At 38.3% G+C, this 27,743-nt stretch overlaps 1 protein-coding gene across 7 annotated transcripts; it reads left to right on the top strand.

The window, feature by feature from the left end:
* Positions 1 to 1,982: 1,982 nt before the first annotated feature.
* Positions 1,983 to 26,075, top strand: klhl32 (kelch-like family member 32). 7 transcript variants are annotated; one of them, XM_079894476.1, is made up of 13 exons: positions 2,011 to 2,171; positions 2,857 to 3,079; positions 8,498 to 8,610; positions 9,845 to 10,025; positions 15,550 to 15,657; positions 16,779 to 16,877; positions 17,827 to 18,042; positions 20,863 to 21,589; positions 21,724 to 21,782; positions 23,005 to 23,197; positions 23,524 to 23,618; positions 23,702 to 23,906; positions 24,457 to 24,666. In XM_079894476.1, the coding sequence occupies exons 3-12, from the start codon at positions 8,588 to 8,590 to the stop codon at positions 23,861 to 23,863; spliced, it is 1,863 nt and encodes a 620-aa protein (XP_079750602.1). In that variant the 5' UTR covers positions 2,011 to 2,171; positions 2,857 to 3,079; positions 8,498 to 8,587; the 3' UTR covers positions 23,864 to 23,906; positions 24,457 to 24,666. The 7 variants fall into 7 exon arrangements, with proteins under 7 accessions (XP_079750598.1, XP_079750601.1, XP_079750599.1 ...); XM_079894472.1 differs by having other exon boundaries at positions 1,983 to 2,171; positions 23,702 to 26,075; XM_079894475.1 differs by having other exon boundaries at positions 1,996 to 2,180; positions 8,549 to 8,610; positions 23,702 to 26,075.
* The last annotated feature ends 1,668 nt before the right edge of the window (positions 26,076 to 27,743 follow it).

Below are 27,743 nucleotides of genomic sequence, written 5' to 3'. Positions count from 1 at the left end.
TATTAATTGCAACCAAGTGGCAAGCCTTTGTGCTTCTATTTTTTCCCCCTCCAAACCAAGATGGCCAAGGGTCAGTCAGACATGCCAAGTTGCTCCAGAATATCCATCCATTCCTTCTATCCTAGGAGACTCTTGTAGGTAAAAAAATATTGCAGCATCAAGCAATATCTAATGAGTCATATCACAGTAAAATTTTCCAAGTTTTGATTTTAGATTGAGAGAAAACTCTGATTTATCACATGTCCACTGTAGTGGACGTCATGCATCAACTGCTATATTTCAGTTACAATTCATAATTATAATGTGAATATTGTTTTTGAAATTTAAAACTTAAAAACTTAATCTGAAGTGACTTTTTCTATACTGTAAATAAATGTATTTGTATTATTAGAATGTAATTTTCATTGACATCGAAAAAAGTCATGTGATTACATAATGTATGACACTTGTAATGCATTACTTTACTTGTTAGATCAAAAAGTAATCTGATTTCGTAATGCATGTTATTGTAATGCGTTTTTTTTACTCATAACATCAAAAAGTAATCTGATTACGTAATGCATGTTACTTTTAATGCGTTTCTTTACTCATAACATCAAAAAGTAATCTGATTACATAATGCATGTTACTTGTAATGCGTTTCCTTCCTCATAACATCAAAAAGTAATCTGATTATGTAATGTGCATTATTGTAATGCGTTTCTTTACTCATAACATCAAAAAGTAATCTGATTACATAATGCATGTTACTTGTAATGCGTTTCTTTACCCGTTACATCAAAAAGTAATCTGATTAGGTAATGCACATTACTTGTAGTTAATTATTTGTTAGATCAAAAAGTAATCTGATTAGGTAATGCATGTTACTTGTAACACATTACTTTACTTGTAACATAAAAACAGTAATCTGAATGCGTTATGCATGTTACTTGTAATGCGTTACCCCCAACACTGATAATTTCAGATGAGATTGAAAAAACGTATCGCTAGGTTTTCTCAGAGGAGGGCTATGATGGAAATGTGCATGTCCATCTTGAACATAATCAGAATTATCAGCTAATAAGGGCAAATCTCCATACTCTGGTGCACTGGAGGGAGCATCTGAGTGGTTTCCACAGTTGTACCTTGACAGGCTGTAGAAAATTCTGATGGAATCACGTCCTCATGTTCTGATATCAAAGATACGCGAAGTGCAACTTGTATGAAGTTGTATGAAGCCTTTGCAATATTTAGCATTTATATTTTTTGTATACATTTTATAGTTTTCACATGATTTGATATAATTGCATTGATTAGTTTGTTAAATTCACATACTTTATCTGTTTGATTATTGTCTTATATTAATACAGTATATCTTCAGTTTAAACTAACCGCATGCTGTCCACTCAAGTGGACATCTGAAGATCTCTTTGAAAAATTTGTAAAAAAATAAAATAAAAATCAATTCTTGTTTTTCATGCCCTAAGAGCAATAAAAACACATAAAATCCTGACTGAGGTTATCATAATTCATGCATGAAAGGGTTAAGTTATTTAAATTTTAATTAATTTGTGATTTTTTGACCTGGAAAAGTCAAATGTAAATGAGTAAAATCTTTAAACGCCATCATGGGCATTTTTATAGGCTAGGCTACAGAATATAGGCCTAGCCTTGGCCTAAATATGCCTTGCTCAAAAATATTCTACTCTCAATTTTTACGCAATTAAATATTTTCCCTTAATCATAAAACTTAAGGGGGGTTAGGCCACATACTAGGCCTAGGCTACTATTTAATTAAAATATAGCCTAATAATTCCCTTTAAAATAATTATACAGATGTATTCAATAATTAAGTTATAAAACAACATATCAAATATCAACATATGCCTCATTCTGATTCAATAAGAAAATGATAGAATGTGTTTGGCTATGGTTTGTACTTCATATTCGGCGCCTCGTGGACACGCATGATCCCGGGCATGTGACCGCAAGAGGCGGGGACTGATTAAGACTCTTGCGGTTACAGAGCTCAGACGCATCGGGCATAGACATAGCGAGTTACACCCACAGTCTCTGCACAGTTTTCTCCTGGGGGTCGATGCAGATATTTTGTTTGGGTCAGTCAAAGTTGATAAGTGACCGACGTCGGATAAAATCAGTTTGACCGAGAGAAGAAGACACTGGACGTGAAGGTACACTGTGTACGTGCGCTTTTTATCCGGTGAATGTTTGTATATTTACGACATGTCTAACATACAGAAACGTTTAGACTGTTTACAGATGGATGCTGAAGGGATGTACCGAAACAGTTCACAGCTAAATGTCATGAGGTTGCAGTTGGGCGGGTCTTCAGTGAGGATTACATTTATCGTTGCCCAAATTTTCTTGGTTCTGCCCTGTTGCTAGGAGACCTTAGTTGAGGTTTTAAAGTGATTGTGGAAGCCAAGGACTCGCGACCAAGCACTATAATCTGCACTTAGTGACAGTTCTTATTTGGATCCGTAACGCAATTAACTTGTCAAAATAATATCATTAATAGACAATATATCATCCGCCTACATGTTAACGTTATTATTATTATTGTTGTTATTATTATTATTATTATTATTATTATTATTTTAATAATATATCCTACACGTTGATTTTAACGCGACGGTACCTTAAACTGTCATTCAGTCACCTTTAGTTTGATGGATTAAGGGTGGACTCTGGTTAAGTAGGTCAGTGACGGCTAGAATGATGGACGGGACCATTTGAGTGACAGACCAGTGCTATTAAGAAAATATCTGTACTACTACTGTATCATTAGTTTAATTTCTCTTTTTCCCCTCTTCTTTTCTCCTCCATTGACCGTGGACTACAATCTGCTGATTGAAGGTCATCTTGTAATCAGATCAATATGTGCTGGGATGGCTCAGACACAATGGGCCATTAGGCTCCAATAAGTCCAGCATCAGGTCGCCTAGGCTACTCTCATCAGTCTTGATACCATTTGACCATCACATGAGGCTCTATGAAAGGAGATGCACAGACTGATTTTGGATCAGAATGAACTTAGCCTGTAGCTGTTTTGTATCCAAACACATTGTGCATCAATAGGGTGAGTGGTGTTTTTAATATTTCTTCTATTTTGTTTTCCTCGGATGAATATTACTGCATGATGAATCTCTTGAAAATTTCATATTTTTATTTCTTATTTATATTTTTATTCTCCTGCTTTTCATACATTAAATAATGCATGTAATTAGGATTAGTTCATCGAAAAAGAAAAATTCTGTCATTAATTAACGTTACTCACCCTTATGTCGTTCCAAATCTGTAAGACTTTCATTCATCTTCGGAACACAAATGAAGATATTTTTGATGAAATCTGAGAGATTTCTGTCCCTCCATTGATAGCCACGCAACTAATACTTTGATGCTTCAAAAAGTTCATAAAGAGATTGTAAAACTAATCCATATGAATCGAGCGGTTTAGTCCAAATTTTCTTAAGAGACACGGTCGCTTTAGCCTATACGATGAACAGATTGAATTTAGGCTTTTATTCACATAAACATTGATCAGAGAACATAAATAGAAGCTCAACCGAACCTGCTTGATGCAAGAGAACAAACCTCATTGGTTCTTGCGGAAGCTCAAACTTGTGTAACACACAAGAATCAATTTCATTGGTTCTTCTCGCACATCAAGCAAGCATGCGTGAGCTTCCATTTACCACAACTGATGTGTGCGTTGATGAATGTTTATGTGAATAAAAGCCTAAATTCAATCTGTTCATCATATAAAATGATTGTGTCTCATCAGAAAATTTGGACTAAACCGCTCCATTCATATACCCTGGTAATCCAGAGTTCTCGCGAGAGTAAGTTGAATTTGCTCAGCGAGTTACTCTGGTGTCGAGTAATGATGCTCATTAAATATGCCCCTCGATCTGAGCAGCACCAATCAGATTGGGTTATCTGATATAGGCGGGCCAGAGGCGAGCTAAACAGAAGACGACAGCGCTGTGACGTCGAAGTCATTTGTAAACATGCAAGAATGCTATGGATGAACACCAGTTGTTTGAAACGGCTTTGGCCGCTACAATGAACAAGTTAGACTTGGCTTTTTATCTAAAAGAGGAACAGAAGACGGCGCTCGAATCGTTCCTTTGCAAGAAGGATGTTTTTGCTGTTTTGCCGACCGGATACGGTAAGAGTCTAATCTACCAGTTAGCTCCGCTGGTAGCTAAGTGTATGGGGTTTATTGTTGTGATTGGTCGTAGTGTTATCCAATTGCGTGCAGTGAGATTTTCAAATGCATCCTTGGTGCCGCCCCTCGAGCTGGGCGATTTTCATTAGTCGACGCCAGACCATTAATCTTTCAGATTTAGGTCTGGATTTCCAGGCTACCATTCATATGGATTAGTTTCTCTTTATGAACTTTTTGAAGCGTCAATGTGGTAGTTGTGTAGATGGTCAATGGAGGGACAGAAATCTCTCAGATTTCATTCAAATATATCCATTTGTGTTCTGAAGATGAACGAAAGCCTTATGGGTATGGAACGACATGAGGGTGAGTAAATAATACTTGGGTGAACTAACCGTTTAAGAACTTTTTGCCATTGTACCGTTATTTTCATGGCAGTTAGGCACATCACCCCAAAATTATACGTAATTTAATTCGTACTGATGTTTTAATTTTTGGTTTGTATGCAATTGTCATTACTCTCAATTCTTATTAGCTTATCTTTATTGTAAGATAGTAATAAAAATTGATGATAATTTTAATTATTTATTTTATTCTATATATTTAAAAAAGTAAATCAGCATAAAGCTAGTGCAACAATTGCTACCATAATGTAGAAATGCTATTTATATAATGTATAATGAATTTTTTGTAGTACAGTATCTGGGGAGGAAATGTGTATAATTGTCATGAAATTAATGTCAGACTTCACTTTCAGCCTAGAAAGCTTATAGCATGTAGCATATAGCTTAGGCCTATATCATGGGGCAGTTGGGACACTTGCGGCCTAATGGTTAGAGAGTCAGACTTGTAAACCGAAGGTTGTGGGATTGATTGTAAACACCGGTAGGAAATGACTGAGGTGCCCTTGAGCAAGGCACTTAACCCGCAATCTCTCCCCGGGCAGCTCAGTGAATGGCTGCCCGCTGCTCTGGGTGTGTGTGTCCACGGTTTGCAGTGTGTGTGTGTGTTCATTACTCACTGCTCCTAATGTGTGTGCACTAACTTGGATGGGTTGAATGCAGAGGACAAATTCCGACAAAAATCACTCAGATTATTAGGATCACATCAACTAGAAATACCAAGGGTTCACTCTAAGCATGGCGAGTCCGCTTTTAGCTATTATGCCAGCCGCAGCTGGAACCAGCTTCCAGAAGAGATCAGATGTGCTCCTACAGTAGTCACATTCAAATCCAGACTCAAAACACATTTGTTTAGCTGTGCATTAACTGAATGAGCACTGTGCCATTGTGCGTCTGACTGATTACACTATATTTTATTTCTGCATCCTCCTTTTAAAGGGGTGATGAACTGAGAAATCAAAATTTCCTTGAGCTTTTGACATATAAGAGATCATCATACTATAATAATATCCTGTAAGTTTCAGAACTGAAAACTACCTTGTTAGTCCAATAAAAGCTTTTATAGACATCAGGCTCAGCAAACGACTCATTTTTCAAAGTGGGGAACTATGACGTCAAAGAGGATAAAACACCGCCTCCACAAAAGAAGATCAACGCCTACTTCAACACGGCCTGTTTAGCTCCGCCCACCGATTCGCCCAAACATGCTAAATAACATAGGACGACATGATAATTGCTAAACCGGATCGAGCTATTTCTCGTAGTATTATGAAAATAATCCTTTTTAAACTGTTATTAAATTACAGAAAGCGATCAAAGAACGATCCCTTTCCATTCGCCCAAGCTGTCAATCAAACAGCACAGCGCGAGCCGCGAGAGCTTATCTGGACACTTACCAAACTCGTGATGAAATAATGACACTGTTACACTACACAACGAAGCTCTTACTGTGTACTCACATCGTGTTTACATTGTGATTTGGAGTAAGCATTTGTGAGAGTGCAAAAATTGCGTTGCAATGATAAGATCTTTATTCACGCGATCAACAGACTTAGAGACTGTCTGTCATCTGCTCAGTCAAAGCTCATCATGCTGCAACCTTTCATGTGATGGAATAGATTTAAATATAATGCTTTAAACGATACTTTTCACGATTTGTTAATCTCGATAGCTGTAATAGTAAAAACGTAGTAAAAGTTTTCGAGAGAGTTCATGTAATACTAGCTATTTCATATGCAAGCATGTCAGCCAATCACAGCAGTGGGCGATTGCACTGCAGTCTCACAGCAGACACGCCCCTTAAAACTGAGCGTTCAAATCTGAGCCTGAAATCAGGCTTGGAAAAATGGCTTTTATTTATAAATTATGACAATTTTTGATGTAAAAATCATACTAACATTATAAGGGCACCCCAGGAAACATTATAAAATAATAAAACAATCCAGTTCATGACCCCTTTAATTCTAAACTCAAATGGCACTGAAAATGGGATGAGAGACAAACATAAATTACTTAATTGGAGATATTGAGAGATGAAACCATGCTGATGATCTGGGTCTGTGGTGGAGTAGTGAGTTGTGAGTAGGGATGTCCCGATCCGATCACATGATCGGAAATCGGGCCCGATCACGTGTTTTCAGACTCGATCGGAATCGGACGTTACCTCCCGATCAGGACTCGGATATATATATTCTCATTATTTTTTAACACATCAATATTTATGCGGTGGCACAGAGTTACGCCGGTTTCACACTGCACGCGTTAGTAAGCAGCGCCGGAGCAGTGCGTATGGTGAGCAGGAGCAGGACACGTGCGTTTTACTTTCACACTGGCAGCGTTTGTCACGCGCGGCTGAACCGCGGACTGTGTAGGGCAGGCTACAGACAGAGTACTCCATAATGGATAAGTTGGCATTGCTTTTTTTCGTTTTCAAATACATTTAAGAGAAAAAACTTGTCAAGAAGCTTATTTTATTAATAATTTCATATAACTTTTGTTTCATCTTTGATTTTATTGTTATGGCAACAAGTTTGTTTTTGGACATTTGTTTTCTTTTTAAATTGCTGTTGGTCATTTGATTGACTGTTTAAAACACAATAGATATCATCAATGCACTTTTTGGATAAAACTGCGGTGTATTTTGGCCATGATCAATGTATTGTCACTTTAATTCAGCAAAAGCGGCGCAGCAAAAATAGACTAGGCGCCGAAACGATCGCGGCACTCCTGCTCTGCTCTGCTACGCACTGCCGCGCCGCCTCTGCGCGCGGTGTGAATGCTCTAAAGCCTGGTTTAATCTGGTAACATGGGCGGCGAAAAAAAATACGCACTGCACGCTCTGCTAACAGTGCAGTGTGAAACCGGTGTAAGAGTTAGGAGTGCAGTTCCTAAAAGCACATTACTGGCTTTGCAAACACTGTAGCACTTTTATTTTTTATTTGTTTACATGCCTGCCGGGTATTTTAAGTTGAGGTGCTATTTGTTTATATAGGCCCTATTAGACTTTTTTTATATTTACTGTTGCACTAAATTCCAAAAGTGAAGAATTTATGTAGGCTATTACTTGATTGTTCAAGCTACCTCACAGAAGTGCTCTGTTTGTTAACAGAGTTGTTGAATGTTAAAATAAGGTGAATTAAATAAAAAATAAGGAACATCCTGGATCTGTTTTTTCGCTCTTCTTTATTCTTTTTTTATGTATTAAGTATCGGATCGGGACTCGGTATCGGCAGATACTCAAAATCAAATGACTCGGACTCGGACTCGAGGGCAAAAAAACCTGATCGGGACATCCCTAGTTGTGAGTGATGTGTCAATTAAACTCGAGGTTCTGTGGGGTGCGGACTGGATCGACTCCATTCCTAGCGCTTCTGAACAAATGTTTTTTTTGGGGTGCGGACTGATGGGGCAGTGAACCCAAGGAGTCAGTCCTAGAGCTCCTCCTGTCCGATTTTAGGGAAAAATCGGGTCCATCGGAGACGTCCAATGGAAATCTTAGGCGCACTGAATAAACACCACAGACACAGTGTAAGAGAAAACTATAAGCAAAATAAGATACACCGGTGTTTTGCCAGATGAGAAGTTTATTCTATGTATCATCTTTTTACTACTTTAATTAATTTTACTCTAATTTTTTTTTATAACTGTATCATTTATCTCTTTTAATTCCTTTTATAACTGTTTTAATTGTCCTTGCTTTTATTTTGTGAGTTTGGGCTGCCATACTTGGCCTTCATGCATCAGATATGTTTCTTGAGGGATATTTCACTCTGTTTTGTAAAGGCGAATCATTTCAATCTTTAAAAGCTCTTCATCTCAGAAGCTCCATCGAGATGCTCAGATATTCAGGCCATCATAGGCTTCTCAGATATGCAGGCTGTGTCCTTATTCACTCTCAGTCTTTGCTCTTTCTGTTCTCTCACTGTAGAGTGCTGCACATGCTCAGTCGGGGCTGTCTGGTGTTTTGTTGTATCAACAGGAAGTGCTCCTTCCTCTGCCTCCTCTCTCCTCCAGGAGCATGCCCTCTGAGCCTCCTCCCAGGTACATTTTGCACACCTCAGTCTACTTTAAGAGATGACCATGTCCTCACGTCTTTGGTGAGTTTTAATTTGATGTAGATGCTGTTGGATTTGATGGGAGATGTTGTGACACGGTCAGCGTTATTTAAAGAGCTCTGGAGGATATCTGAGGTCATCTGAAGCTTTCTTCTCCCAGAAGGCTGTAATAATCTGTGTAAACTAATACTGTAAAACATTTTTGTTAAATTTACTGCAAAAAAATAAAATAAATAAATGTATATATATACAATGATGATGTCACTGACATTGTGGGAGGCATTTTGGTGTCTATTTTGTCCAATTCTGGCTTTGCGTGTAAGATTTAAATAATATAAGAATAATATCAACCAGTATTCAAATCTGTTTGTTACTGCAAAATACAATTCAATAATGAAACTAACATGAATGAAATAACGTACAATGTTAACTAACAAAAAAGTATGAAATAAAATATCAACAAATGTGATGGTTCACGCAGGAACTTTTGTTAATACTGATATTCATATAAATTCAAAGGAGGTTCATACCTTTTACTCATTGCAAATGTAATTTTGTTGTAAAAGTGTATATATTGCCTTGTTAAAAATGTTGTAAATATAGAAATTAAAATTTTTATTTTATTTTTTTATTATTGAAATAAAGTATATATAATATAATACATGAAATATATTTTGAAATATTTGAAAAATAAATGTATTTTTAATAAATTAACAATAACAAATATGCTCAGTAAATTAATAATATCAAATCTTTAATAAATACATTTAAAACATTTATCTTTAAATCTTGAAAGTAAAATTACATGTGGTGTTTTATTAATCATTTTTTAATGTGGTAAGGTAACTTAAAGTTAATCAATTAACAGGCTTTTACTATACCATTTCTGCAGTCTTTTTATGTTAAATAAAAAATTTTTCAGTGTACAGAATTAGAGCTAAATCTGAATGTGTTGTGCTGAAAAGAGCTATTCAGGGCAATGGGAGCAGTGAGAATCAATGACATCTCACATTCTGAATAGGCGTATTGATAGATCTAGTGAACAGCAGGGAAAAAGACACACACACACACACACACACACACACACACACTCACACTCACACTCACACTCACACACACACACATACACACTTCATTGTTTCTGGGCACAGGCTTCCATGATGAGTTGTTCACAAACTCCAAGCATGGGCTTGTCTTGCAGTGTTTCTCTTGTGTCTCAGCTCTCAGGACATGCTGACAGGACAGAGGCTGTGTCAATCCAAATCCCACCAGGACTCTGTCCTCTCTGCCCTTAATCAGCAGCGGAAGGACGGACTGCTCTGCGATGTCACCCTGGTCGCCGGGGAACAGAAGTTCCATGCTCATAAGGCGGTCCTGGCAGCCTGCAGCGATTACTTCCGGGTGAGATTGTACATTGTGCAGGTTCCATGTCGCTAACCCCAGAAACATGATCAGTGAGAGTGTTTGCCACACAAGCAATGCTGGTATCTATTAAATGAACAGTTCTCTCAAAAATCTTGTCATTCCATATCAATGGAAGCACATTTCCGCCACGTAGGAAAGAAATCATGCTTTGGTAAATCATAATTATGACATAAAAAGTCATAATCCTGAGATATATAGTGAAAATTATGGCATACTAAGACAAAATGTTGACCTTATCTCATAATTACGACTTTTACTGCTACTTTTTATTTTAGAACAATGCTTTACCAAAACATGATTTTTTTTCCCCCTTTTGTGGTGGAACAGAGCTTCCATCCATACATATCCATTCTTTCTTGGAACTGAAGAGGAGATGTTAGGTACAAAGTTCATGCTGCTCTTCTCCATAAAATAAAAGTAAATGGGGATGAGTGCTGCCAAGATCTGAAAATAATACATTCAAATGTGGTGTGTCAAAATGTTTTATAGCAGGGTTGAAATCAGTGTGAAATGAAGGGAGCTGTACAGCATCGTTGTCTTTGTTTATATGGAAAAGAGCAGCGTAAACGCACTATTGAATATCTACTTTTGTGTTCCACAGAAGTTATACGTGTTTGGAACAATTTGATAGTGAGTAAACGACAATAGGATTTTCCTTTCAGCTGCACAATCCTGATGCAAATATGTACAGTTCACACGGGAGACAAGAGAGCAACAGACAGGAAATGAAAAGTCAGCAGAGGTCTGAAAACCGTATCAGTGAGATTTGATTTTGGTTTGTTCAGAAGATTACAAAGAAGAAATACATCCATCCCTGCAACAGAGGGAAAGATTATGTGCACAGTCCAAAGAACAGAATTAAATAGGGCAGGTATATTTATCTCTATATGTCTCCTGGCAAGCTCTCCACCTCTGTTGGGCTGGAATGATAAGATATAATCCCTTGTTTTTGATTTTAGCCCTTGGTTTCTAATGAGGACACCTTCTGCTGTTGTTAAGGCGAGTCATAGCTTATGTAAAACATGGGCTGATCCAAAGCTTTAGTCAATCAAGCTGTTGGCTCTGTTTGACAGCTACCCTTTGACATAGTATGCCTGCAAGGTTTGTATTATTTCTGATTTCTATTAGGTGGAATGGTTGAATAGGTTTAAATAGACAGGAGTGTACACGTGTGGATGAGCATGTGTTTTATGCCCTATCGTGATTACCAAAATGAGTTTTGTTTTGGAAATTAATAATAATTGCCAGTATTTAACTGACATAATGGTCCTGCCTGGTTTGTGAATTAATTATACCTCCAATTTTAGGGCTTGTTGGAGAGAGGTGTAGTATTCATCATCTGAAACACAAGTGGGTGAAAATCCATTAGGTGGATAGAGGGAAGGAGGGACGCAAGTCATATCTATACACATGAATACAGTATCATAGAAAGGTGGGCTATTTTGACTCGGCCCAGTAAGCAACGATCATACAACCATCCAGAACATCCAGAAAGAGAATTTCAAGAAAACCTCTCAGAACCCATAGCAACCACTTAGTTGTTAGAATGGTGGCAGTGAGGTTTGTACGGTCAAACGGCAGTCACATTTTCTTTAGAAAATGTAAAAATCACATCAGTTTAACCAGTGTCACCTGTCTTGTTCTATTTTTAGGTCGGATGTCCCTGAGAAATGAAAGGATATTGCACCCTTTCGAGATTTAACACCTCAGTGGCACTAATGAATAAATGTGAAAGGTGTAATCTGCGCCTGTGGCACTGGCACAAACACTGTAATAATGACTGTAGCAATGTTAGAGGATCAGGGAAGAAGGAGGCGGGAACCGGCGAACGTTCAAACACTTTTAATTCAGTAAAATAAACCAACAACAAAACGAAAGTAAAAGCGGCAGCCCCTCACGGACGACTGCCACACACATAAACAAAACAAAACATAACATGTCCAGGCCTGGTCCTCTCTTGTCCTTCACTGTCGTCACTCCTCCTTTTATGCTTTCGAAGGTCCTCTGTGAGAGATACGAGACTGGCGCGCCGTGCAGGCCTCGCGCCGTTCTCTCACTGCTCTCGGCCCTACCCTTCTAAACACAATGACATTACACATTTGACCAGAGAAGTTTGTACTGCAAATTTCTCTGAGTAAACACAAATGATATATACTTATATACTGTAATATAAATGTGTAGCAAATTTGTATCTTTAACGAGTAATAACATCAGCAACAATCATGAGTAATGATACTTACACAAGCTTGCTTCATTTACTGAATATAATGTTTAGACCGACTGATTAAAACTGTTAATACATCTTTTTATTCATTAAAAAAATCAGTGCATAAAAGCTCATAAAAGTAATTTGTTCGGGAATCAGACTACACTGGCAGTGTTGTAACTATATTGTTTTTGTCTGCAGTCCATGAAGGCAACTCAATAGTTAGACATTTCCTGGCTTTAATTTTGTGGTACACAGTCTTTTTATTCTATTGCATTGCACTCACAGTCACAGCTCATGTGAAATATGATTTGTTTTGCATGGTGCGGAAGAGTCAGCAGCTGCTGCTTAGATTCACGGTGCAGCAATGCCGGTAACACTGATCGGAGGCATTGAATCATTCTGTATTTTCATATGGCTCAAAAAGCATGCATTGTAAACTAATTAGCTCACAAAGCTGCTGTCTGACCAGCCTGCATTGCTTTTCCAAGGTCAGAAGTCACTCAGCCAGACATGTGACACAGGACTGGTCATGCTTATTACCCACAATCCCCCTCCAAAAAAACCCCTAAGTCTTGCTTATGGGCAGTGGTGTCCCAGTAAGGAGCTCTCTGAGTAGCTGTCAACAATCCAACAACCATCAGCTCTAATGAGTCCTTTAAAATATCTGAATGTGAGCCAAGGTCAGTTATTAAAAACGTACTGCTCTTTAAATAGAAAATAGAAAAACACGATATACTTTACCAGGCACTTTAAATGTGACATACTACTGGGGGAACAGTTTCTGAGGGTGAGGTGGCAACGATAAAAGATGATAAACACTTTGCATCTATTTTCAGCACACGGCGGCTTCAGATGGAGCTAAGACCTGCATTAAATGTCTATTGATTCTTTCAAAAGACTGTTGACACTAATTTCAATCCAGAACCAGACTTAATCTGTGCCTGAGAGTTATTACTCTGATTTTGGGAGGCATGTGTATATGTATATATGAAGAGTTCAGATGCAAAAGCCTCTAAGTGCCATTTGAAATTTTCTTCTAGAATGATCATTTTTATCAAGCTCGTATGTTTAAGTTCAGTAATTTCACTTAAATGACAATGAAAATTACCTATTAATTGTCATTTAAGTGAAATTACTGAACTTATATATACAAGCTTGATAAAAATTATCATTTTAGAAGAAAATTTCAAATGGCACTTAGAGGCTTTTGCATCTGAACTCTTCATATACAGTGAGGAAAATAAGTATTTGAACACCCTGCTATTTTGCAAGTTCTCCCACTTGGAAATCATGGAGGGGTCTGAAATTGTTATCGTAGGTGCATGTCCACTGTGAGAGACATAATCTAAAAAAAAAAATCCAGAAATCACAATATATGATTTTTTTACTATTTATTTGTATGATACAGCTGCAAATAAGTATTTGAACACCTGTCTATCAGCTAGAATTCTGACCCTCAAAGACCTGTTAGTCTGCCTTTAAAATGTCCACCTCCACTCCATTTATTATCCTAAATTAGATGCACCTGTTTGAGGTCGTTAGCTGCATAAAGACACCTGTCCACCCCATACAATCAGTAAGAACTACTAACATGGTTAAGACCAAAGAGCTGTCCAAAGACACTAGAGACAAAATTGTACACCTCCACAAGGCTGGAAAGGGCTACGGGGAAATTGCCAAGCAGCAAGGTCCACTGTTGGAGCAATCATTAGAAAATGGAAGAAGCTAAACATGACTGTCAATCTCCCTCGGACTGGGGCTCCATGCAAGATCTCACCTCGTGGGGTCTCAATGATCCTAAGAAAGGTGAGAAATCAGCCCAGAACTACACGGGAGGAGCTGGTCAATGACCTGAAAAGAGCTGGGACCACCGTTTCCAAGGTTACTGTTGGTAATACACTAAGACGTCATGGTTTGAAATCATGCATGGCACGGAAGGTTCCCCTGCTTAAACCAGCACGTGTCAAGGCCCGTCTTAAGTTTGCCAATGACCATTTGGATGATCCAGAGGAGTCATGGGAGAAAGTCATGTGGTCAGATGAGACCAAAATAGAACTTTTTGGTCATAATTCCACTAAACGTGTTCGGAGGAAGAAGAATGATGAGTACCATCCCAAGAACACCATCCCTACTGTGAAGCATGGGGGTGGTAGCATCATGCTTTGGGGGTGTTTTTCTGCACATGGTACAGGGCGACTACACTGTATTAAGGAGAGGATGACCGGGGCCAATGTATTGCGAGATTTTGGGGAACAACTTCCTTCCCTCAGTTAGAGCATATAAGATGGGTCGAGGCTGGGTCTTCCAACATGACAATGACCCGAAGCACACAGCCAGGATAACCAAGGAGTGGCTCTGTAAGAAGCATATCAAGGTTTTGGCGTGGCCTAGCCAGTCTCCAGACCTAAACCCAATAGAGAATCTTTGGAGGGAGCTCAAACTCCGTGTTTCTCAGCGACAGCCCAGAAACCTGACTGATCTAGAGAAGATCTGTGTGGAGGAGTGGGCCAAAATCCCTCCTGCAGTGTGTGCAAACCTGGTGAAAAACTACAGGAAACGTTTGACCTCTGTAATTGCAAACAAAGGCTACTGTACCAAATATTAACATTGATTTTCTCAGGTGTTCAAATACTTATTTGCAGCTGTATCATACAAATAAATAGTTAAAAAATCATACATTGTGATTTCTGGATTTTTTTTTTTAGATTATGTCTCTCACAGTGGACATGCACCTACGATGACAATTTCAGACCCCTCCATGATTTCTAAGTGGGAGAACTTGCAAAATAGCAGGGTGTTCAAATACTTATTTTCCTCACTGTGTATATGTGTATATGTATGTATATATAAAAATAGATAAGATTACAGTTTTTTTATTATTTCACGCTGGAAGTTCATCATTAGGAGCAGTTAGGTTTGATCAGTGGAGTTGGTGCAATGATGATCCAATGTCCTTTGACTTCCTCTTCACCATGGGCTTTGATCAATGACCATCCTACACTCGCTCTGTGACAGCAATCAATGCTTTTGATTAGTGTACTCCTGCCAGAGAACACAGCGGGACAGCACTGGCCTCTTGGTCTCTTTATTCTGCGCGCGTGTGTGTGAGAAAGTACAGTATGTACTGATTGATGGCCATGGACTCACTTTCATTCTCAGTGTGAAACTCTTTAGACTTGAATGAACAGTTTTTTGACATTTTGCTTTAATAGCTATTTACAGGATGCTATAGCCTATTACTGTTGTTCTGTGGTGCATCCTGCTTATGAGTTTGTGTGTGTGTATCTTCAGGCCATGTTCAGTCTGTGTATGGTGGAGAGTGAGGCAGATGAGGTAACTCTCCAGGGTGTGACTAGCGTCGGACTGAAGCACGCACTGGACTTCGCCTACACAGGCCAGGTAAATTCAGCATAGCCCACACAGTAGCATATGGCCCAGAACATGCAAAACAAACTAAATTTGCAGTGCCTCAAGCAAAGACAGGTCTCTAGATTCTGGAAAGACCCCATTATGAATCATATGTAGCAGATAAGTGAAATAATTTATTCTGGAGCTTCACAAATGGGCTTATTGAAATTCTAAATCTGGTTAAATGTAATACTAGGTTATCTTATTTCATGTTAGTTTGAAGATTTCACACTATACTATTGGTAAACCCCGAGTTTATGTTCTTAGTTGCATATTCATGAAGTCACTAACACTGATTGAACAAATACAGATTGGAACAAGCATGTGATTTCCAATTGTGAAAATGTCACCATGTAGGTCCACTCTGGCTGTTTTAAGTAACCTGAAACATACAAAAGCAAAAACAAATAAAGCAATGTCTGATTTACACCAGTTAATGCTTTTGCTGTCAACTTTTTGTCATGTCAGTTGTTTAGTTTGATTGGTTGTCTGTTGCTAAACAACTTTTACATTCAAACACTGCTAACAGATATATCCTAAGGGATAGAGACGGTCCAATATTATATACTGTTGTAAAGTTTGGGTTCAGTAAGATTTAATTTAAGAAATTAATCATTTTATTCAGCAAGGATTCATAAAATCAATCAAAAGTGACAAAAGTGACATTTTATAATTTTACAAAATATTTCTATTTCAAATATTTGCTGTTCTTTTGAACTTTCTATTCAATAAAGAATTCCTCAAAAATAAGAAGCACTTTTTTCAACATTGACAATAATAAATGCTTCTTGAGCACCAAATCATCGAAGGCTCATGAGACACTGAAGACAGAAGTAAATTCAGTTATTTTAAATTGTGATAATATTAGCTTTTCAATCTAAGCATTATACATATGTCAATACCTTTAATATAGTAGCTGCTATAAACGTCTTTTATAGAGCAGGCTTATGCAACACATTTATACAAGTTTCAACACAGCGTCCCTGTTCCGTCTCTTTCTTCATTAAGGAGTCTGGCCTGAAAAAGGTTGAAGGCCCCTGCTTTTAACATGGAATTAGGAAAGCAAGGTTGCGGTTTCTTACAGTAGTCTTACTCAGGTTCTTTGTCTGTAGATCATGCTGGAGCCAGGAGTGATACAAGACGTCCTGTCTGCTGGAAGCCACCTTCAGCTGCTGGAACTGCTCAGTCTCTGTTCCTACTATCTCATTCAGGTGTGTTTACAGGTTATTTCTGCCTTGAAAACTTGCAACGTTTTGATAAAGCTTATTTTGTGTTTTCAGCAAGTACTAGATATAACGTTACTGTGTAATCAGTAGTAATTTTGTAAAGTTCTACTCATTTCATGCGTCTTACATGCTCATTTTTATAGGAATATTTCTGAAAAAAATCTGTCATCATTGATTCACTCTTCATTGATTTGAGTTTTTTTTTCTTCCACAGTTTTATATGCTCTTTTCAATTTGATTCCAATGAACGCATACTTCTGGAGCCTTTAAGCTTAAAAAAGACACAAATAACCATCAAATTATCATGATAGTAGTCTCTATATGACTCTGTGTTATTCCAAGTTTTCTTGAAGCCTTTGTGCGAGAAAACTATTTATCATTCCCTAATAATTTTTCCCTCTTTCTGCAGAATTCTATAGATTTCCCCCATAATTCAGCCCAGAAAATTTGAAAAAGATATGCAGATTCCACCTGAACCTGTTCACTGCTCATCACTGCCTTTAAAATGTGCTTGTTGTTCATTTTAACCAGTAGATGGCAGTCAGTCTCTGTGTGAAGCGTCTTTCTTCATCCTGCAGATGTGGAGCATCCTGACTAGATTTGTCTCCGTTGTTCCTTCTTTTACTTAAGGTTTTCCAGTCTGTTTTTGGATATTGTGGACTTTCATGAGATTTAACTCATTTGAGCTTCCATTAATCATTTATAATAACTTAATTTTTTATCATAACTTTATTTTTTATTATTTACTGTATTACAGTATTAAATGACTGAGTGTGTATTCATGGGGTATCTATTATTGTATGCGTTTGTGTGCTTGTATGTTTCAAGGCATGTACGATTTCATTTTAGACTGTAAGGCTCAACTAGTTTTCATGCATGAATAAAACACCCCCTCTGACCGTGAATCTGTTTGTATTTATATCTGTGCCTGTAGGAGCTGAACAGTTTTAACTACCTGGACCTGTACAGGCTGGCAGACCTCTTCCACTTGCCGGCCCTGGAGGAAGCAGTGGTGGGCTTTCTGGTGGATCACCTCTCTGAGCTCCAGAAGAACAGGCAAGAGGAAGTGCTGCTCCTACCTTATCGGCTCCTCAGGGAAGTGCTAAAAAGCGACCGCCTCACCTCCCTCAGTGAGGAGGAGATATGGCAGGTGTGTGGGCCGCAAATTCACAGACTTTAACTCTTCAAAACATCTCTGAACTGCTTTGGTAGCTTACATGCTTTAATGCAAAATATCAGCATGGGGTTTAAAATTCTGAAAACTTTACAACAAAGAACAGTTATGAAATATGTAAGTTTCTATATCATTTCTAGTTCATGCTCTTTGGAACATCTCAAATCATGTTGGACAATGTGATCATCAGGTTTTACACAAACTTGCAGCTCAAGTGCTGCTGTCAAAAAAGCAAAAGAAGGACACACCACCACTTTGTAATTAATGTAATTTTTTACAGTCAAATAATTCTGCATTTAATATAATTTGGTAATGTAATTTTCTTTTTTTTTTTAGAAAAGAACATCTCAGACTTTTGAACCCCATGACAATCTCTATAACAGCTACCAAACACAAAGCATCATTAAGTAAATCTGAATGCTTAAGGTCATATTCACACAAACTCTGCCTGTTTAATTTACGGTGTAAGTGAGAAAAAAAGGTGTACGGACAATGTGAGCGCGCGCGTGTATGTATGTACACTCAGGCGGAGGCTGTAGTCAGGGGGCTGTGGTGTGACTATTCATTTGCACCAATCAGGCGCCCCCCCACCACCCCTCCCACAACCAGGCTCTCTCTGATTAGGCCCACCGCGGCTCCATCAGCGCCTCAATCCCCCAGCTGTCACTCCGGCCGCCCTACTGATTGAAAACAATCAGGCCTCTGATGGCACAATTACCCTGACCCTTTAACCAGTCGCTGCTGCCATAATCAGGCCCTGATTAGGCTGCTTTGGGCCTCCTTCACTTTGCAGAGAAGGTTAATTTGGGCATCAGACGGAAGCGTGATGGGCACAGGGGCTGGTGCTGCCGTCCGCCGGTCCGAACGTGCGCCCGCCAATACTACCTTCGATATAGTTTGGCTGTCAATCATCGTCATGCAGAGTTCTCGGAGTCTCACGCTCTGGAAATCACATTTTCTTCCTCTTTGTTTTTTTTTGTTCTTTTTTTCTTCTCTCGCACTCACTCTCTGTCTGTCTTTCTCCGTGCGGGAGTGGGTGGGGGAGTTCATTTATTTTCTGCCCCGAGGAAGTTCTCTGATCCAGTGTGACCTTCACAGTCAGCAGACGCTGCCTTGCTCACACCTCACTCTCTCTCTCTCTCTCTCTCTGTCTCTCTCCTTCCCTCTCCCATTTTCCACTCTCACTTATTCTCTTTCTTCTCTTCTGCTGGCTGTGAAAAGGAGGAGAGTTGAAAAAACAACAACTAAAATTCAGAGAAAGGAAGAAGGCGAAACAGAACCTCAATAGAGCGTTGCATGATTAATGATGCCAGGAATGGAGGGTTTTGCTGAAATCTATGTACACTTAAAGCTTAAATGTGTAATTATGTAGGAATGCACACTATATAGGTACCATAAAGGTTATTGCTCAATATTACAGACCTTTTCATTTATCAGAATCGGTCCATTTCGGATATATATTGACTGATAGATTGTCCATGCTCAATTGCCATGTAATGCTCACTTAAGTTAATCAATGTTTAAAACATTAAGAATTGAGTAATCCATAATAATACATGAATATCCATTTTTCATACTGCACATTATAATGTTGTGATGCCTAAATTAACTTGTAGCATTTCAACTGATTATTTTCTAGTGTTTTTTAGATAATATAATATGAATTTTTATATATCAGCAAATTATTGCTCATCAGTCATAATACTATACTCACCTTGAGCATTTACACAATTTTATTTTATATCTACTGTGTTTTATTTATTCATATTTTTTAGACAATTTAGTGTACAATTTTATATACCAACCATTTATCTTTTATCAGCAATAACATACAAATAATTTGGTTTATTGGTATTGGACATAATTTTAATATTAGTAAAAAATGTAAGCATTTTTTATTTAATTTGAAAAACTACTTAATCCTTAATATGTGCAAGTTCACCATAAGTAGTTTAATGGTCTCTTAAAGGAACTTTGCTCTATTTGAGCATCCAACAGAGCAAAATTATCTCAACCAATGGCGTGAGTTTTGGGGCTGGATTACCTATTAGAACGACCAATGGCAGATGGGGAAATGTTATGGAAATGTTAGGGAAACCTGTCTGACAGCGATCATTATCTCTGCAATTCGGTGCTGCTAATAGCACAGAAATATCACAGTGTACCTTCCTAAAATTAGTGCACTGGGAATCATTCTGTGTAAGTACAATGAAATCTAAACATTTCACAGATGAAATACTCCCAAGAAAAAATATATTGCAAGCATTTAAATTTGCCATTTGTGTGTAGGAGACAGCTGCGGAACGTCTAGAGGTGGTGGCCCATGATCTCGGGATGCTATAATAAGTTCTCTGTCTCAGGCTGATTGTGTTAAAAGCCACTTTGTTTCCACAAGAGTGGCATCGCTTATCTCCAGCCATCTCCACCGTACTCGCATGCCTCTGCAGCTAAACAGTCTAGATTGCTCTCAAGTTCAATTAACTCCCCTTTGTCTAACTCCCTTGGCTGTGCCGGAATGCGTATGTGTGTATGCTTCACACGCACACCTCATGACTACGTGTGTGTGTGCGTGTTCACAGACCCCCCCCCCCTCCCGTCTCATCTGCAGCTGTCTTCTCATCACTGTATAGAGACACAATATCTTAAGCATTAGCATGCAATGATACAAAGCGTTGGCCCTGCGTAGACAGACAGTATTGTGTGGATGGTGTGAGCTGCAGCCTGTAATATGAGCAGTGTGATCTCCTGATCCCGAATCGGTGCTGAATACTGATGAGCCACTCTGCCCTGCTGTAGTTATTGGTGCGTTGGCTGGAGCATGACTGCAGATACCAGTACATGGAGGAACTGCTGCAAAACGTGCGCTACGGCCTGATGGAGGTCTCCGCCCTGCACCGTGTGGCCAGTAGTCACCCCTTCCTCAACTCCAGCAGCACCGTCGCCGCCCTGGTGGAGGAGGCATTGGACTACCACCACTCTGTATTTGCACAGCCTTTACGTCAGACGTCCCGCACCACGCCACGCTTTCAGTCACTAACATTATATATCATTGGCGGGCGCAAACGGGAGGTCAGCCGCGTGCGGGAGCTGCGGTTCTTCAACCCCGCCACGCAGGAGCACACGCGTGTCGCCGGGGGTTCGAACTGGAGTGAATTAGCCCCCATGCCTGCTGGACGGAGTCACCACTGTGTGGCTGTCATGGGCAACTTCCTGTTCGTGTCTGGCGGGGAGGTGGAACACGCCACTGGAAGGACGTGCGCGGTGAGGACGGCGTGCCGGTACGATCCGAGGGTGAACCGCTGGATTGATATTGCACCAATGAAGGCGTGCAGGGAGCACTTTGTGCTGGGAGCTCTGGGACAGTATCTCTATGCCGTCGGGGGGAGGAATGAACTGAGGCAGGTTCTGCCCAGCGTGGAGCGCTACTGCCCCAAGAGGAACAAGTGGACCTACGTCCAACCTTTCGACCGTTCGCTGTCCTGTCATGCAGGATGCGTGGCTGACGGGCTGCTCTGGGTCTCAGGTAATAATAGATTCCTTCACATTTACCCCACTACTCTGTATATATCAGGAATCTCCCAATGCATTTCTAGGCCCAAGACTTAAAAGCATTACTAGCATCAGTTTAACATAAAAAGATGGCTTCTTCTGCTGCAGGTGGTGTCACTAACACAGCTCAGTACCAGAATCGACTGATGGTGTATGACCCAGGACAGGTAACATTTTTGCATCTTTCTCATCTTAAAAAATGTAAATATTATAGATATTACATAATTATTATATAAATTATAATATAATTAATTAGAAAGTAATACTTTTATTTAGCACAGCAAGGATGCATTAAATTGATCAAAATTATAATAAAGACATTTTTAATGTTACAAAATATTTATTTTCCTTAAATGCTGTTTATTTGAACTTTCTATTAATCTAGAATCCTGAAAAAATGTATAACGTTTCCACAAAAATATTAAGCAGCACAACTGGTTTCAACATTGATAATAATAATAATAATAATTTTCTTGAACACCCAATCAGCATATTAGAATTATTTCTAAAGGATCATGTGACACTGATCCGTTGCTATCACAGGAATCAATTATATTTTAAAATATATTAAAATAGAAAACAGTTTAAATTGTAATCATATTTGACAAAATTACAGTTTTTTTATGGTATTTTTGATCAAATAAATGCAACAAACAAACAAAAACAATACAAAAAAACCCCCCAAACCCACACAAGGGACTTATGTCCAATACAAATCCTCTACACACCATTGTAATTTATTAATGTTACATTTAAAAAGACTTTAAGATCGTATAACTTCTGTGGTCAGTGCAACTGTGTGTTTTTCAAAGAGAGAGATATAAAGAAAGAGAGGAGGAAAGAACAGGAGGCAGAGGCTCATTGGTATTCAAAGTGGCTTTGCATTCACCTGCCAGGAACAGCAACCCCCCACCCACAATACCCTCAACAGATGGTCGCCAAACACACATGTGTATATTCACACTCTCACTCACCACTGCTAGTTCAATCTCTGCATGAACACACACCTTTCGCAAATAAATGCACACGCACCGGAACATGCAAAAGAAATGAATGCTAAACGCTTCTTTTGACAAAGTATTTTATATATATATATATATATATATATATATATATATATATATATATATATATATATATATATATATATATATATATATATATATATATATATATATATATATAAATTAAATACTTTGTGAAAGCAAACATTTTACATAATTGTTTTTTGCATGTTCCAGTGCATGTGTGCAATGTCAAACTATACAATTAGCCAGCAAAAATGATTTTACCATAAATTTGTTAAGCTCTTTTCCTGGTCAATTGTATAGTTTGAATTGACGTGTTTTTAAGAATGTTCTTTCTTTTGTAATTTCCTCTCCGTAATAGAATCAATGGCTAGCGCGCAGTCCCATGTTGCAGAGGAGGGTGTACCATGTGATGGCGGCAGTCAAAAGGCAGCTATATGTGCTTGGGGGGAACGATCTAGACTACAACAATGACCGCATCCTGGTTAGACACATCGACTCTTACGACATGGACATGGACCAGTGGACACGCTGCACCTTCAGTCTCCTCACAGGTCACCGCACGCACTATAATTATGGAATAGATATGATTATTCATCTATTTACCTACACATTTTCTTTTCTCTTTAAAACTTAGCTTTACTGTATATACTGTATTTTTTTCCTGTATTTATTACTGATTCTAGTACCCCTTACAAAAAGTACTAAGCTGGTAATGTGTGCAAAAATCAACCTAGTTTAGCTGGTAAGACATTTTTATAAGTGATCCAATCAAAACATTTTCACAAACTGTAAAAAAGTGTCCACTGTGCCTGAAAGGGTTATTAGACCATGGTAATGATTTTTTTTTGTAAGCGTAATCTCTACATTCTCCTCATAGGCCAAAATGAGGCAGGAGTGTCTGTCCATGATGACAGGATCTATGTGGTTGGTGGATATTCCATCTGGACAAATGAACCCCTTGCTTGCATTCAGGTGAGTTGACTTGAATGGTGCTTATGTTTGAATGACATGTTGAATAATTAATGTTGAAATCCTATCATTTATCTATTTGGCAGGTGCTAGATGTGAGCACCAAGGGTAAAGAGGAGGTTTTTTATGGGCCAACGCTCCCATTCGCTTCCAATGGAGTGGCGACATGTTTCTTGCCTGCACCGTACTTTACCTGCCCCAACCTGCAGACCCTACAAGTGCCACATCACAGGATAGGGGCTCTCTAATCTAGGATATTCCCACAAACACACTATGAACCAGTGGAATCATGTAAGAGCCTATTCTACTCCCACAAATTGTTGACGGGTGGATGTAGTGGAGTCATCGTTGATCATACATTGATCATGTTGAGCATGAAAAGTGTTCTGATGGATGTGGAAACATTCAAAAAGAAGTTCAAGAGTTTTTTTTATTGTCAAGCTTGACTGACGTTCATGCATTTCTGAACTGGATATGCTATGGTGCTGCACCATGCTAATTCAGTTTAACAAGCAGTGTGTAAATCTGGCTGAATGATTTAGAGACACTTTATGGCCCAGTCCAAAATGGTACACCTGTAGACTGTAGGTTGGCCAATTTGTCGTTTTAACACTCTTTTACTCAACAATCCATGCAGAATTACAACAAGGGAAAAATGCAAGGGCGGCATTTGGGACAGGGCCGAAGTGTCTGGGACGTGTTTTCATAGATTCTAGAATTCAATCCACTCTCCACTCTGACCTTAATGTTCTGGGACTATAATGTTAAAATCAGCCAAACGTGAGTTTCCATTCCATGTCATTTCTCAGCCTGTGACAAACTACTTTCTATCAAAACTCAGGATGAAGAAGACCGTATTGTTTACTGAATGTGTATGACCACAGCTGACGACAAATACACACACAGCATCTTCACAATCTGCGTCAGCAGTGGCATCTTGACTGTTCTCCATCCTACCACCAAAAACTGCCCATTCCATAAGAAAACATGTAAGGGCACACTTTTTTTACACAATGTATCTAATAAATTTATGCAGTTGTGCAATAATGTTTAAACTGGTGATTTGTTTAATCTTTGACTTGACCTTATTGCATATGCATTTGTCGGAGTTTCCCTTTCAGACGCAAAATTTATGGGAGCAGAGTATTTAAATGAATCACGCAAGGTGATTTACTAAGGTTTGCGCTCATCAAGTAACTGGTATTTGCACCATTATTTATCGCCCTAAAAAGCATGTCTTAAATCAGACGCTAACTCGCACTGGTATCGCTTGGTTGGTCATTATGGAAATGATCCGGCTGTGTCTGCGTATTTTAACTTGCGTGTCGTCAGTAGATCAAGCGCAGATCTTTCCACTCCCATCGGTGCTATTTTGGAATTGCGCTTGCATGCTAATTTGCCCTGTTTAGTAAATCTGGCCCCATATTCGTAAGCACATAACACAATACACTTCTCTTTATTGAACTAATACACAGAAACTTGTATGATGCTGCTTTAGACTCTGACTCCAACCTCATCCCATTATAACCAGTCTCAACCCCTTTTAACCTATCTCCTCTAATGCTTTGATCATGTCCAGAGTTTTTAAACTCAGATGTTTATCCAACCCCTAGAGATTCTGACCAATTAGGTATGTTCTTTGGTTCAGGATGTGACTATTTCTCTTCCTCTCACATAAATGACATGTTATCGGATTAGTCACATGGTCTCTTAACTTTCCAGCTCTAGCCGGGTATGATTTAGATATGCATTTGATGAGAGTACAATACATTTTACATGGATTTGATCCTACCATAATTTAAACAAGACACACCTCCAATAAACCATTCAATAGTAACAACTGCATGAATTATGTGTGATCTAAGCATAATAGTCACATATGTATATAGGTTGTAGACGTGATATAGAATTATGCAGTTGATCAATGTTTGATTATAAGTCTGTCTAGCATTATTTGGATTGATCTGATGCATTTTGATATGTAAAGGCAGTCTCTGTGATTTTAAAGAGGATTTCAGTCCTGCAAACTCAAAAAGAGGTCTCACAAGGATGTCTTCTTTAGGCCTCTGTCTTGGGAATCAACCCCCCTTTGGAGTTTCATCATGAGATTCAAGATGTGCCCTATCTGAACCCATTTGTATTGGTTAAACTGCCTAAAGTTGACAACGGTCTTCCTTTAGTTTGGGACCATCTCTTACAAGCATGCATTGTCTTAATCCTGCTCATATGGTGTTTCTAGACTGGCTGACAGACTGTGTGTGTTTGGGTAGCATGTGTATGCATGTATCCACACATGCACAGGTTCAAGGGCTCAATGTTTGCAAGCACACATGCAAATATGTGTACATAAACATAATGAACATGCTCCTGAAAAGCAAAACTCTCCCATTCACTTTCAATGGCCCAGTGGAACACCACAAGTGTAACTCTGTGCCATTTTGTACAAAATAAAAGTTTTTCAAAACAAAATTCCTGGTGAAAAATTAAAGTAGACTAGTGTGATGAACAGTGCCAAATTTTGTTCAGATTTTATTGAATATTTCCAAAATTATTCAAAAATAATGTTTTTTTTTACTCAAAATGAGATGCCTACTCTCAAATAAATGAGGCCTATGATTAATCGGATGCAAATAGAAATAGAAAACCAGTTCTAATTGAAAGAGAACAAGTTGACAAAAAGATTGAATCCAATATTGGGTGATAATATAGTATAATGAGAGATTTATAAGCTATTTTTTGTAGTCCGGTCATTTTTGACCGGGAAGTGTAACAAGGTGACAAAACCCCCCCTAAAAAAGTAAGAAAATTGTCAAAAAACATTTGAGAAGTAGTTATACCCTTTGTGAACAAAGTCACTAAGTTTCAGTCCAAAGCGATAACATTAACTAGTATTTTCGGGGAAAAAGAAAATCTTCTCCGGGTCAAAATGAGTCGTGGCCACGAGAAACAGATGTTGTTCGCTCAACATACGATCTTGTGCCCACGAGATATTATGACGTTCCCACGAGTTTATGTTGTGGCCAAGACAAAACTAAGTGAACCGAACATGACCCCTCCCGGTCACCGTAACTTTTTTATGGAAAGTAATGCATAACGTAAATTTTGATCATCTGGACTGGGCTTGCTTGTTTGTTTGTTTTTTAATCAGAACAACAACAAAAAGTTCTATTTTTGGCAAATGGAAAGGCCCTTCAAGTGAAATGAATGAGCCTCAGGCTGAAGAAAATGCAAACAAACCTTTTAGCCGTGCTGCCATTCTGGACTGCAGAAAAATAGGACACAGGAGAAGAAAGTTCAACAGTTTTATAGCAATAAAAACACAAATAATGAAGTTTCACTAAGGTCATTTTTGCTTATTAGTATGGTTGAATTGGATCATCATGGAAAATAGTTGAATTGGTTAATAAAGTGAGATTAAATAAGTCTTTTTGTGTAATTTAACATTTAATTATTGTAGTTTTGCATAATATTCACATTTAGTCTAGAACTACAACAACCATCATGACTCACAACTGCACTCTACACTTATTTCCAATTTCTCTCAACATGGGGACAGAAAAAGTTTCAGGCAATAAAGGGAAAAACAGTAACTTGTGTAAAAAGTAACTCAGATATTTCCATTTAAATTAAGTATTGCGTTACTTTTATAGTTGAAAAAGAAATCTGATTTGTAATGCGTTACCCAAACACTGATTACTGGGTAAGGATGTTTGATATATAATATTTTTTTTTCTATGACTAATATTTTGTAAATCTATTTTATAATATATAAAGTATTTCACTTTAAAAAAAATAAATATATATATATGACTAGAATTTTAACCTTTTTTCCAAATTTATTGGAGAAATTCATAAAATATGGTCGGGGAGAAAAAATGTAGGCCCTACTTATTTTGTTCAGTATCAAAAAGTAACGAATAATGAGCTGATTTTATAGGTCGTAGCAAGGCAGCTCCCTACATTTTGGAACAGTGCTAATTTGTCACCATACAATAACATTTATTCTATTTGGTCATCTTAGGTGGTGGAACTTATCTCATAACTGTTAAAACATAAAATAGTTACTCTGATTAGCTCAGAGAATGAAAGAGCGATGTGATGGAGATACACAGCGACTGGGTGAGAGAG

This window comes from Squalius cephalus (assembly GCF_949319135.1).
Source record: "Squalius cephalus genome assembly, chromosome: 15".
NCBI classification, from domain to species: domain Eukaryota; kingdom Metazoa; phylum Chordata; class Actinopteri; order Cypriniformes; family Leuciscidae; genus Squalius; species Squalius cephalus.
Note: the sequence above shows the minus strand (reverse complement) of the source record. Positions and strands in the feature narration are given on the sequence as shown.